General features: G+C 37.5%; 1 protein-coding gene across 1 annotated transcript in view; it reads right to left on the reverse strand.

The window, feature by feature from the left end:
• Gpm6a (glycoprotein M6A) overlaps positions 1-8,525 on the reverse strand; it is a 231,688-nt gene extending 223,163 nt beyond the window's left edge. The window contains exon 1 of the mRNA XM_048330354.1: positions 8,418-8,525. Within this exon, the coding sequence (XP_048186311.1) occupies positions 8,418-8,421 (4 nt within the window). The 5' untranslated portion in view covers positions 8,422-8,525. The remainder of the gene's footprint in view (positions 1-8,417) is intronic.
• Positions 8,526-13,174: the final 4,649 nt, after the last annotated feature.

Below are 13,174 nucleotides of genomic sequence, written 5' to 3' on the forward strand. Positions count from 1 at the left end.
CTAGAAAATACATATGACACAGCAAAGTTAATAGTTTTCCATACATAGACTATTTTTTACCATTATTTTTGGTAGTTTTACATTGATTAGTAATAGCGAGGATACATAGAAGCTCAAACACACTTTTGGATATTTTATTTACTTCTATCTATATGTTTACTTAGTCCTTAAATCATAGTTCTAATTACTGAAGTTTTAGAGAAAGTCTAGATATTTGAAAATCCTAAATCTCACATTTTTATTTTTTTCAAATTAAGTCAACTCATGAAGCACTACTTTTTCACATATTATAGAAATGGTTTGTCAATTCCATAAAATTGGTTGGAGGAAAGTGTTCTAGAATTTAATGAAAAAACATAATAGAATTGGAAAACAAGACTATTCCCTTTATTTCTGGTAAGAGAGCTTGAACTCGGAGTCTCATACTGTCAGTTGGCTTTCTTTTTTAAAGGCTGGTGCTCTACTGCTTGAGTCACATATCCAACCACATATTTTATTTATTTATTTTTTTTTTGGCCAGTCCTGGGCCTTGGACTCAGGGCCTGAGCACTGTCCCTGGCTTCTTCCCGCTCAAGGCTAGCACTCTGCCACTTGAGCCACAGCGCCGCTTCTGGCCGTTTTCTGTATATGTGGTGCTGGGGAATCAAACCTAGGGCCTCGTGTATCAGAGGCAGGCACTCTTGCCGCTAGGCTATACCCCAGCCCCACACATATTTTTTTAGATGGAATTTTGCAGACTTTCTGCCCTAGGCTGACCTCAAACTACAATCCTAAGTAGCGGGGATTGTAGATGTGATGGTGAGAAGTAGAGCTATGGCTGAAGTGGTAGAGCACTAGTGTTGAGCCAAAAAGCTCAAGGACAGCCCCTAGTCCCTGAGTCAAGCCTCATGCCTTGAATTTATGCCCCATAATCAGATGTGTATAGTATGTGTGTGTGTTTGGGTGTAAATTATATGCATGCATGTATACACATGCATACAAGTATATGTAAATTCCAAGAACATACATACATATACACATATATGTGTATATGTATATATATATATAGAGAGAGAGAGAGAGAGAGAGAGAGGGAAAGGGACAGAGACAGAGACAGAAAGAGAATGAAAAAAGGATGGAAGGAAAGAGAGAGAAAGAAAGGAAGGAAGGAAGGAAGGAAGGAAGGAGAAAGAAAAAAGATGAAAGAAAGAAAGAAAAAAAGAGAGGAGAGAAAGAACAAAAGAATGAAAGAAAGAAAGAAAGGAAGGAAGAAAGGAAGGAAGGAAGGAAGGAAGGAAGAAGGAGAAAGAAAAAAGATGAAAGAAAGAAAGAAAAAAGAAAAAAGAGAGGAGAGAAAGAATGAAAAGAGAGAAAGAACAAAAGAAAGAATGAAAGAAAGAAAGGAAGGAAGGAAGGAAGGAAGGAAGGAAGGAAGGAAGGAAGGAAGGGAGAAAGGAAGGGATGAAGAAAGAAAGAAAGAACAAAAGAAAGAAAGAAAGAAAGAGACAGAGAGAAAGAGAGAAAGAAAGAGAGAAAGAGAAAGAGAGGGAGGGAGGGAGGGAGGGAGGGAGGGAGGAAGGACGGAAGGAAGGAAGGAAGCAAGGAAGGAAGGAAGGAAGGAAGGAAGGAAGGAAGGAAGGAAGGAAGGAAGGAAGGAAGGAAGGAAGGAAAGAAGGAAGGAAGGAAGGAAGGAAGGAAGGAGGAAGGAAGGAAAGAGGAAGGAAAGGAAAGGAAAGAAAGGAAGGAAGGAGAAAGATTAGATAGATGGCTTGTAATCTGATGAATATAAAATTTGAGTATTAATTGCCTCTGTAAGAAACTTGAATGCCCTTCCTCTTATTACTGATGAGTTTAGCTTGGTAACTTAAGCAGTAGCTAGCTTAGCAACTAATCAGTTCAAAATTAAAAGATTAAGTGCATTGAAAGCCCAATTATAAAAACTGGGAGGAAAATGAAAAGGAAGGAATACAAATAATTTCTACTTTACTAGTTCAGAAATGGACGTTAGAAAAGAATTCTTAATTAACTCTATGAAGTTGCTCTCCATGAAGGATATATTTGGTTTCTCCAGGAGATCAAACTTCTTTGTAGCTACACATTCAAAGTCTAAAGCGACTTCATTGAGATGCCTTAAAGATAGTAAGAAGGCCTTGTTGCTATGACTTCAACAACCAGCATGCAGCCAATCCATTGCAATCACTGAAAAGGAACTGGCCATTTAAATCCCCAGCTTTCCTTCTAAAGATGCAATGATCAAAACTGAAATTTGACCTAGAAGCTGTCATGTGTTTAAAGATGCATCACAAAAGATTTGGCAAATGTTAATACGAATGGGAAAACAACAACCAACAAAGCAGTCAAATTTCTCAAACTTTGAGCATAGTGAAGTAGAGCAAAACCAGCCAAGAGCCTAACAGGCAAAGATTATGGCCCATGTAGCGTGATGGGCAACCTCATTACTCTGATTTGTTGTCAATGTTAAAAGACTAGATGTTTTTCCATACTAAATAGCTAATAAATAAACAGTGAGCCACAGCCACTGGAACAGAAGAAAAAAGCAAGTGAAAAGGAAAACAGAAGGACTCAATCTGACAGCGACTTGTACAGTGATTCTGTACTCATTGTAAATTAGAAGAGGACAGGCTAAAGTCCTTCCTACCAGTAGGCATATACTCCTTGAGCACAGTCCCATTAGAAGCTCATCTGCACAAAACACCACATATTAATTGAGGGAAAATGCAGTGAAGAAATGAAAGGGTATCATTACAAATATCAAATTAGTCATTTTAATTACCTATTCAGAATGCTTTGTTTAAGTTGTATTGTGTTTTGTTTTAATTATGCTGTTTCCAATCAGTCCTTCACATAGAAGACAGAAGAGAAATGAATGAGTATTTCAACATCAAGGATAATAGCCTTCTTCAAACACTCGTTATGTGAATTTTAAAAGCAACAGAGAAAAACAGTGTGGCTAGAAGAAAACAAAATTGAACTGCGCATCAATTTGACAATAAAAATTTAAAAAAAAATTGAAGAGAGCTCTAGGATTCTAGAGACCTAAAGTTAAGATTTAAGAAATTTCAGTTACCAAGACAAAGAGCTATCTCTTTTTCATCCTTCCTATCAATTATATTATGCAATATTAATACTACATAAATATTAAAGTAGTAAACAGTATGGAAAATGTTATCAAGAAAAGTAACAGAAACACTGTTGATACCCTATCTTTACCAATATTGAACTACCTATCTACCATGGATCATTCTCATTTCACTTTTTAAACATCACTGTTTTCATTTTTGTTTTCTGGGTTCCTTTGTTTTCATTGTTTTGTTTTGAGTTTTGTTTTTGCTTGTTTTATTGCTTATGGTATTGGAGAGTAAACCTGAGGCCTGTGGATGCTAGGAAAATGTTCAACCAACTGAGGTACGTCCACTCTACTCCTTTTTGTTAGTTCACAAAGCGGTTCTTGCAATTCTTTCCAACCTAATGAAAGGATCTTGACTAAAAACTTTGGCTACTGGACCTACATTTTAAATTTTGATGCAGCTCATTCTAAATCATTTGAACATTAATTTACAGTAGGCTTACAAATTTAAACTCAGAAAAAGAAACAAAGATTGGCTGATTTTACTGAAATATTTTGAGTAAAGCATATCCCATTACTGTACCAACACATTTCCACCAGGCATAAAGGTGCACACTGAAATGAATGAATTAAAGATTCAGTGATTTGGCTTACGTTTTGGAAAATGAATACTCAGTTTTCATTTGTAATATGAGGCACAATGATAACCCATCTCTTCTAGGAATGACATCAGTTGATGAGTAACCTTCAACTCCTTTCCTCATGGAATCAGGCTGTTCCTAACAAGAGAACATGCTTAATCTCTACCCTTGGATCTTAATGCTCTGGAAGGTTTTGGTGGTAACAGATTACCAAAAAAGAGAATTCTTAACAGCTTCGACTCAGGTTTTGTGAAATATTTACTTTGAGGATATTACTTTTTGAGGATAACGTATGAATGGATCCAGAGCCATTCCTGGCTATTTGTTAACAACACCAATGGCCAGCTTATTCAAGTGACTTATGTTAGATGACCAATTCAATTAAGTCTTTAGATGGCAGAATCCTCAGCTAATATTGGACTACAAACATGAGGCCAGAAATAATAAATTTTCAGCAAACAGCCACAGAATCATGAGAGATGATGAATTATTTTAATCTAATTATTTGTGGATAATTGTTATTCATTTTACTTGTGTCAGTCACAATATTTTCAGATCATTATATATATATATATGTCCATATAATGAAATTTCCATATATATGGAAAATAACATACTAGAGATCAAATGGTCCTTAAAAAGTATTACTTAGTAGTTTAAAATCATAAACATCTTGATTTTCTCAAGGAAGATGGTTCAACCTTGCCTTTCTTACATGTTGTTCTCCTGATTATTATTGAATCCAAATATGAATTACATAAATTCATATACTCCCCATCAAACAAAAGAGAAACAAGATCTTATATTTTTATAGGTCTCACCCCAAAACATAAGGAATTATCTATCTTCTGCCTTTCCAATTTCACAAATTTGTTCTTTCCCCCTTGTTCAAAATTGCTTCTAGGACATCATGTCTTTTCCAAAACAGAACTATGAGCTCAAAACAAAGTTGTCTATCTGTACTTTTTGTGTGAACTGATAATTAAGAGATTCTCAATCTACTCCATTTTCCTGAAATTTAGTGACAGTAATTCATTCCTATTTTTTTCCTTTTGTCAAAATGTTTGTAATACTTAAACCTAACATTGAATGTTTAAGACATCACATCTCAGCCATTTGGGGTGGTATCCACCTATAATCCAAGCACAGGAGTCTGAGGATGGTAAACAACAGGTCACCCTATGCTACATAGTGAAACTCTGCCTCCAAACAAAGCAAAACAAGTTATGTTCTACCATTCTAATTTGAGAACATTTATTACATAGTTAATAGTTCCTCTTAATTTCAAAGTGGTAAATAATCACATGGGTTTACTTACACTAAAGATTGGCAATCTTGATTTTCCTTCTATTCCTGTGCCCTATTTAAGTGGTTTTTTTTTTTGTATATCCAAACTAAAAAACACTTTGCTTAGACATCTAACTCTAATCTCTTAACTGATTCTTCAAAAACAAAATAAACTAATTATCTAAAACATCCAGAAAACAAATCAAATACTCTATCATTCCAGGATTACTTGAGCAATTGACTTTCTCCTCTCCAGCTTATTCTTCATTTGATCATCAGGGCCCTTTGTCCTCCCCATTCATCATAAAAACTTCTTTACTCTCCATTTCTTGTGTAAATGCCAATTCTTCTGGCTGCCTTGGAAAGCTTCCCAAACTCAAGATCCACCCATACACCTTGCTCCCCAGAACTTACCTCCTCTTGCTTTGAAGAATCTATCTAGAGTATCATTTCCCTTACACATCCCTTCATATCCTTACACATCAAGTTCAGTACCACTCTTTATTAAAGTTCTTGCAATCATATCTACCAAACTAAATAATATGCAACACCATTTTAAACAGAACAAATCTTAACAGTGCTACTACTTAATACTTACATGTGTGTATATATATTATATGTGGGTAAACACACACACACACACACACACACACCAGTAAATTATATGCTTAGCAAACAAAATTCAAATACTCCTGACCTCTGTCCTTCCACTGAAGCCTGAAATTCCACAATTGAGAACTTGCTGGTTAACATTAACCTTGAGCTAAAATATGAAAACTCTTAGCATATGGTTAGCCCTGTGTGAAATATTTTTAGTGTTAACTATTTTTTTTCATCTTTCTCCAGAGGAGAACTTTGTAGCAAAGGAAAACCCTCCCTATGTACACAGGTGGAGGGATCATCTAGGAAAGGAATGGAATCTAAAGGAAAAAAAAGGAGGTGCCCAAATCCCAACTTGCCTACTTTGCAAGTAAATTTTTTTAGAAGAATTAGCCTCTTGCATAATATGTGATAATAAATAATTCAGAATATTTGATTAACCAATTATTCTCATTCTTTTACAATGCTAGAATAGGCCTTGCTGAAACAAATAAGACTGATTGCTTGCTACATTCAGCCCTTGTCATCTTTTTATTCCTCCCATTTAAATGATCATTTTCAATCATCATGATAACTGGGGAAAGAGATGAATCCAGCTTGTTGACTCAACCCACTCCTATCGTAGACTGCTTGATTTCTTATTCTAGCAACCTGTACTCAAATCTTTAATTTCTACAACCACTACTAAAAATTGCACTAAGTCATGTAGTTATTTTTCACAAGTAAATTAAGAGGAAGAAGAGAAATGTGACCAAATATTTTCTATCTTCTGAACATATTTTTTCCTGCTGTCTTTCATCCTCCCTCCATTTACTATCTATATAGTATTTCTTATTTACTTTTATTCTGAGCTTCTTCTCTAACTATTTCTGCCCTACTTCTTGTCACTGTTTTGTGTTAGAATCTCTCCTTTAAAAACAAAAACACAAACTTTCCTGGTCTTTTTTTTTTTTTTTTTTTTTTTTTACTTATTCTTCTACTCACTGTCTTCTACTAGAAGAAAAAAAATGTAATCCATTCTTAGAAGAAGAGAGAATGGACAAGTTTCAGGATTCTCTTAGATTATAGAAAGAAGATTATTTTGACTCCAGATTATTTTAACAACTTAGTTGTTAACTCCACACTGTCTATAATTTGTGATGGGAAATTTATGTAAGAGCACTGAGGTAAAATTCAAGACCAACTCTTCATTACAGTTTAGAAATGCAAGTGCAGGTCCAATTAACCTCAAAATTGTAATTTACACTTTGATAGCTAGTCCACTCAAGTTGAAGTCTTAAGGACACTTAGTTATGTATGTTAGATCCAAATAGTCTTTCAATGCTCGGATAGATATTAAGTCAATTATTTTTGGTTTTCTCATTAACTAAACTGTCATTCTTCAAGTGTCATTCTAGCAAGTGCTGATATACCCATGTATAATCCAATCAAGGGGAAAAAAAGGAGAGGGGAAGATGAGAGAGGTTGACGTTTATTCTGTCACACTTGAGAAAGTGTTTGATTTTTCTTGTATAACCTGACAATGTTACTCCCATGTCAGAAAACATTTAAAGACAATCCTTCCAAGAGATCATTTCCAGTGCTGTTTTATTCAAAAGCCCCTATGAAGAGGTCCTTCTAAGGCTTTTGCAGGGCCAAGCAAGAAGACACTATAAATGACTTGATCACAGTTAACATTCACAGAGACAAAATAATCCCAGCCTTCTCTCTCCTTCTTTCTCTCTCTCTGTCTCTTTTCCTTTCTTCTAAATTGGCACTGTCTATAAACTCAACCGATTAGTAGTCAAAGCATCTCCCTAACCCTTGGAGCCTGTGGGAATTTTGGAATTTCAACAGGAGCACGTCGGTCCCGAAGGCCTCTTAAAGCTGGATGAAATCCCTGACAACAAAGGACAAGGGACAGGCGGGGGAGGGGCGCGCGGGGACTTGGACCGGAAGGGGCGAGTCGTCTGGCCTGTGAATAGTAAACCCCCGCTGCGGGTGGGTCGCTAATCAGTAACCATGGAAACGCAGCGTTGCTGCGCTATTACTTTACGCATTCGCTGAACAAATTGAAAAAAGAAGAAGAAAGTCCCCAAAGGGGTTATTTCTTCCCTCCTCACGGTGCCAACTTTTCTCACCAGATCCCAATTCTGGATTTGGATTTTCACCACCAACACCTAGTTTTTCACCCGACCGTGATCACCAACATTCTTGGGACTTTTCCAAGTGTCACTAAACTACCGCAGACGCTGCAGAAAATCCGGAGCGAAGTAAAACTGCGCGCAGCCCTACGACCAGTGTCCTGAACCATTGGCAACGTCCCTTTACACTATGTTTGTTTGTTTGTTTACCCATATCAGATCTAGGACGCATCAACCTCCAGCTTCAAAACCTCCCGTGCGAATTAGGCACTCGGATTACACCAGCTCTAGGAATTGCCCCCCAAATTCACTCTACTCAAACCTGTGCGAACTGGAAGTTTTACGAAGTTGCCATATCTTGTACCCCTTCTCAACTTGCCAAAACCCCACAGTGGAAGCGTGGGAACGCGCGAGGGGAGCGATCTCCGACCTCCCTGAATTAGCCCTCTAGTTCTAGTCTTTACTCGTGAATCACCTGCGCCAACACCGGATTCTGGACCCCTCAGACGTCCTCCCTGGCCCACTTGAAATTGCCCACTTGAAATCCCTCGCTTTCTGGATGCCAGAGAAGTCAGAGACTGACTCAGATGCTGGAGGAGGAAAGGCGGGATGGTGAATGCATCCGAAGACCTCAAGCATTCACTTTCTACAACACTCAAGCATGGGGGGCAACTGATCGTCTCCTGTCCGTGCACTCACCCATCACCAAAGATCTTTCTTCTCCTGAGGTGCCCAGAGGAGTGCGAATGACCAGGAGCCGCGCAGGGCCAAGTTCTCAGGGCTGATCTGGACTGCTAGGACTCCCAGCCAGTGACAGCCCCGCCCCTCCCAGTGGAGGCGCCCGAAACTCTGAGCGCGCAGACCCCTCCCACTTTCCACCTGCTTCCTCTGGCTGAGACCTGTTATTTCTCTTGGCCACACTGTAGTCCCCACGCCCAGAGCCCCCATCAGGGAAACTTTCAGATGAGCCACATACAATATCCATTCTAACTACATTAAACACACACACACACACACACACACACACACACACACACACACACTCGAACAAACATACTGTCTTCAATACATCAGCAATGACAGATTATCTAATTACCTAAGACAATTCCTAAAGTCGGGTTTTGGAAATCATTATGGCAAAAGAAAATATAAGCTTGATAGATTTTATATCCCTAGTTTTCTCCTGCCTTCAGTACAACAATTTGCCCCTTTAATTGTGGTATACACACACGCACACACATACGTGCACACACATACAAACACATTCAAGAAGAAGATACAAATCTTTTCATTGCAGTTTACCATCCTTTGTTTTCTGTACATCAATTTTGTTGTAAACAAACACAGTTATAAAAATCCTGAACACACACACCGCCATCACCACCATCATGAAAATATACCACATTCACCTGGAAAATCACCGAATCACTCTCAGAGGGGGTAGATGATGCAGAAAGCGCACTGGGCATCACTGAGATGAGCTAGAGCATGCTCTCCAGTTGAGAGGTTGGACTTGTGGTTCTGGTTCTACTATTCACAAAGTTTCCCAACTTATAACATGAAGGCTCTGTAAAAAGATATCTCTCTGGTCTATTCAATCAAAAAATAAAATATAATTATATAATTCTACAAGGTTTTGACTTACTTCTTTCAAGACTTACACTTGGAAAAGTTATTTTAGTTAATTAGTCCTCAAAGTGCCTTAAGCTTCTTTTTTGTGTGCAGTTCACCGCTTAAAGTATTTGAATCTATGCTATGAACAAAGGGAAAACAAAATGAAGTGGACCTTGGGCTGGGGATATAGCCTAGTGGCAAGAGTGCCTGCCTCGGATACACGAGGCCCTAGGTTCGATTCCCCAGCACCACATATACAGAAAACGGCCAGAAGCGGCGCTGTGGCTCAAGTGGCAGAGTGCTAGCCTTGAGCGGGAAGAAGCCAGGGACAGTGCTCAGGCCCTGAGTCCAAGGCCCAGGACTGGCCAAAAAAAAAAAAAAAAAAAAAAAAAAATGAAGTGGACCTGGCAAGGCTGCTAAGTAAATTGCTACCTAATGAAGAAGTCACACTATGATAAATAAGAATATAGTTAGCACATTGCATGAACAAATCAAATAAAATCATTAAAAGGGCACAGAAACATTTCCTCAGCCATGTCCCACACAATGGAAGAGATACCCACTTAGAAGGGGGCATTGCAAATGCATTTTAGTTAAACGGGGATAGAAAAATCATTCTTATCTCTTGTCAGAGGGGAAAGGAAATAGTCTGTGAAAATTAAAAGTGCTCAATCTAACACTGAGAAATATATCACAATTCTGGACATTGTGAAAAGTGGATTGTGAGTCCCACAAAGCACTAATTAACACTGGATTTAAAAAAAGATTACAAGTTTAGATTTATGTATAAGCTCAAGTTTAGAATTATATCAAGCAACTTACCATTTCTGAGAATCTAGTCCCAAATAAAAATTAGAATTATTTTTGTTTTTCCCCCAATGAAATCTAATATGATTCTCAGTATAAAATAATAACAGTCATATAAACTGAGTTCAGTTAGCATACTGTCAGGAAATATTTTAAGGGCTTTGAAATACCATATATGATTATTCCCCCCAAAAGAAATACTATTATTTCTATTTTAAAGATGCAGAAACTAGGGCTGGGAATATGGCCTAGTGGCAAGAGTGCTTGCCTCGTATACATGAAGCCCTGGGTTCGATTCCCAAGCACCACATATATAGAAAACAGCCAGAAGTGGCACTGTGGCTCAAGTGGCAGAGTGCTAGCCTTGAGCAAAAAGAAGCCAGGGACAGTGCTCAGGCCCTGAGTCCAAGGCTCAGGACTGGCAAAAAAAAAAAAAAAAAAAAAAGAAGATGCACAAACTAAGCCTCTAAGCAACTATGCACTTCACCCAATTAAATAGGTAATAAATAAGAAGGTAAGAGTCATAATCTAGCCCAAATATCTCAAAGACGAACACCTTAGACAGCTCACCATACTGCCTCTCAGTACACAGGTAAATTACTACAAATTTAATGAAATGATCATAGTATTTTTCAACACTGAGAATAACTCATAAATATGTTAAGCATTCCACTAAATTATAAAATGTTGAAATACACTAAGGTTATAAATAGCCAAATATTGCCATCACAATGAAGATCATAAAGTATTATCCTCTTCCAATCTAGTATAAATGAATATATTAAATCTTTGAGGTTTAAATAGTCTATATTATAGTGACTATGTAAATGATAAGTCAATATCTCATGAGATTTATATGAAGATATAATAGGTACATGTCAATTAATTTAATGTCTCAGTGAATGCATTCTATTTATCAGTCTAGTTCTCCTACCTTTATGCTTTATCAGTTTCATTTCTCATCCCCTAATTTTCCTTAAGTTCTAAAGTTCTGTCTCCAAAACATTTTTGTGTTCATGCCTTTGCTCCAGCCTCATTGACTAGATCTCACTATGGCAAGTCCTGTAGAACATATCTTCTTACCCCTACCCATAATTCCTATCCAGATGGAGCAAGAACACTTCAGCCAAGTAATTAGTAAAATAATCAAGAAGTGGAGGAAAAGGTAGTCATGGTGGTGCATGGCTGTAATGCTAGCTTTTATGGAGGTAGAATTAGAAGGATCACATTTTTTTTTCTTTTTTCTTTTGGTTGATCATGGTGCTTGAACTTGGGGCCTGAGTGCTGTCCATGAGATCAAGACTAGTTCTCTATCACTCTGAGCCACAGTGCCACTTCCATTTTCTGGTTGCTAATTGGAGAACAGAATCTCACCCACTCTCTTGCCCAGGCTGGCTTTGAAGGATAGCTAGGATTACAGGAGGCAGCTACCAGCACCCAGCAAGGATCACAATTTGAGGCTAGTTCAGACAAATTAATGAAACCAGTCATAAAATAAAATAAAATAACAACAGCAACAAAGAGCCATTTATGGTGAAACACATCTGTGGTCCAACTGAAGTAGAAGGATCATGGTCTGAGGGCAGCACAGGCAAAAGTGTGGGAACTTAGCTGAAAAATAAATATCTGAAGCAATAATGGTTTGGGGTATGACTCATAGCAGAGTGCTTACCTAGCAAGTTTGAGACTCTGAGTTCACAACCCTAATTCCACTGAGGAGTAGGTGAGTGTGGGGTGGGGGGTAGGGAACCAAGTTCTCCTATCTTTGAGTAGAGTTACCCTACCCCTATGTCTTCTTTTGCACAAAAGCATTGAGTAGAATGAGCACTATGTCAGGCCAGAATTAACTACTTCTGTTCTCTTAAATTTTACTGCATAAACTTTCCAGGACATGCTGCTAGAAGAACCATGTGAAATTACACACCACATGAAGAATGTAATATCTCAGTCAGTAGCCAGCACTGAAGTGCCTATGCCTTCTAGCTCAGTAGTTACTAACTGAATGTGGTCATGGGAAGAACCCTACTATAATAGAGGGACAAATGTGTACAAAATACTCTGGATACATTTACAAATTTATAAAACCCATTTGAACTCACAATATGCTATATCTTATTTATCTGTTGGTATTCTTCCTAAAAATCAGAATGATTGCTGGACACTGTTGGATCACACCTGTAAACTTGCAAGAGACTACATCTGAGGATCAAGGTTCAAAGCCAGGCTAGACACTAAAGTCCATGAGACTTTATCTCCAATTAACTGGCAAAAACCCAGAAGTGGTGGTATACTGTAAGTGGTAGAGCTCTAGCCTTGAGGAGAAAAAAGTCAAGAATGAAGATAAAGCACTAAAAGGTTAGGCCCCAGTATTAACAAGTAAACAAATAAAAATGACTGAAGAATAGTAATCAATTCATTATCTTGTTTTTTGTGTTATATCAAAGGCCATGTTTACTCCAGGGCCTTCAGTATATTTTAAGAAGACTGTTCAGGATTTCCAAAATATAATTTTTAAATGTAAGACATTGTAAATACTTATATATATTTAAGGTCACTATAAGTGTTGAAAAGTTTCTTGAAGAATAAAGACTCCACATTCTGCTCCATAAATGCAGCCAAATTTGAATATTGTATACTTTAAATGTCTATCTTTAAAAATATAAATGGATCAAGTTTAAGAAAAGAATTAAAAGGCAATGTCTAGGACCAGAGAAAACCCTTATAAAACCAGCTCTTTTTAAAATATATATATATATTTTTATTATCAAACTGAATTACAGAGAGGTTACAGTTTCATACATTAGGCATTGGATACATTTCTTGTACTGTTACCGCGTCCCCCCTCCCCCCTCCCTCTTTCCCCTCCCCCTCCCCCCCATGAGATGTTCAGTTGTTCAGTTCATTTTCATCATACAGTTTGTAAGTATTGCTTTTGTAGTTGTTTGTCTTTTTTTTTACCCTGTTTCTTTCGATTTCGGAATTCCCTTCCAATTTCCTAGCTCTTATTATCTTAATATTCAGAATATAGAGAACCA

The sequence above is a fragment of the Perognathus longimembris genome, chromosome 21, assembly GCF_023159225.1.
Source record: "Perognathus longimembris pacificus isolate PPM17 chromosome 21, ASM2315922v1, whole genome shotgun sequence".
In the NCBI taxonomy this organism is placed as follows: domain Eukaryota; kingdom Metazoa; phylum Chordata; class Mammalia; order Rodentia; family Heteromyidae; genus Perognathus; species Perognathus longimembris.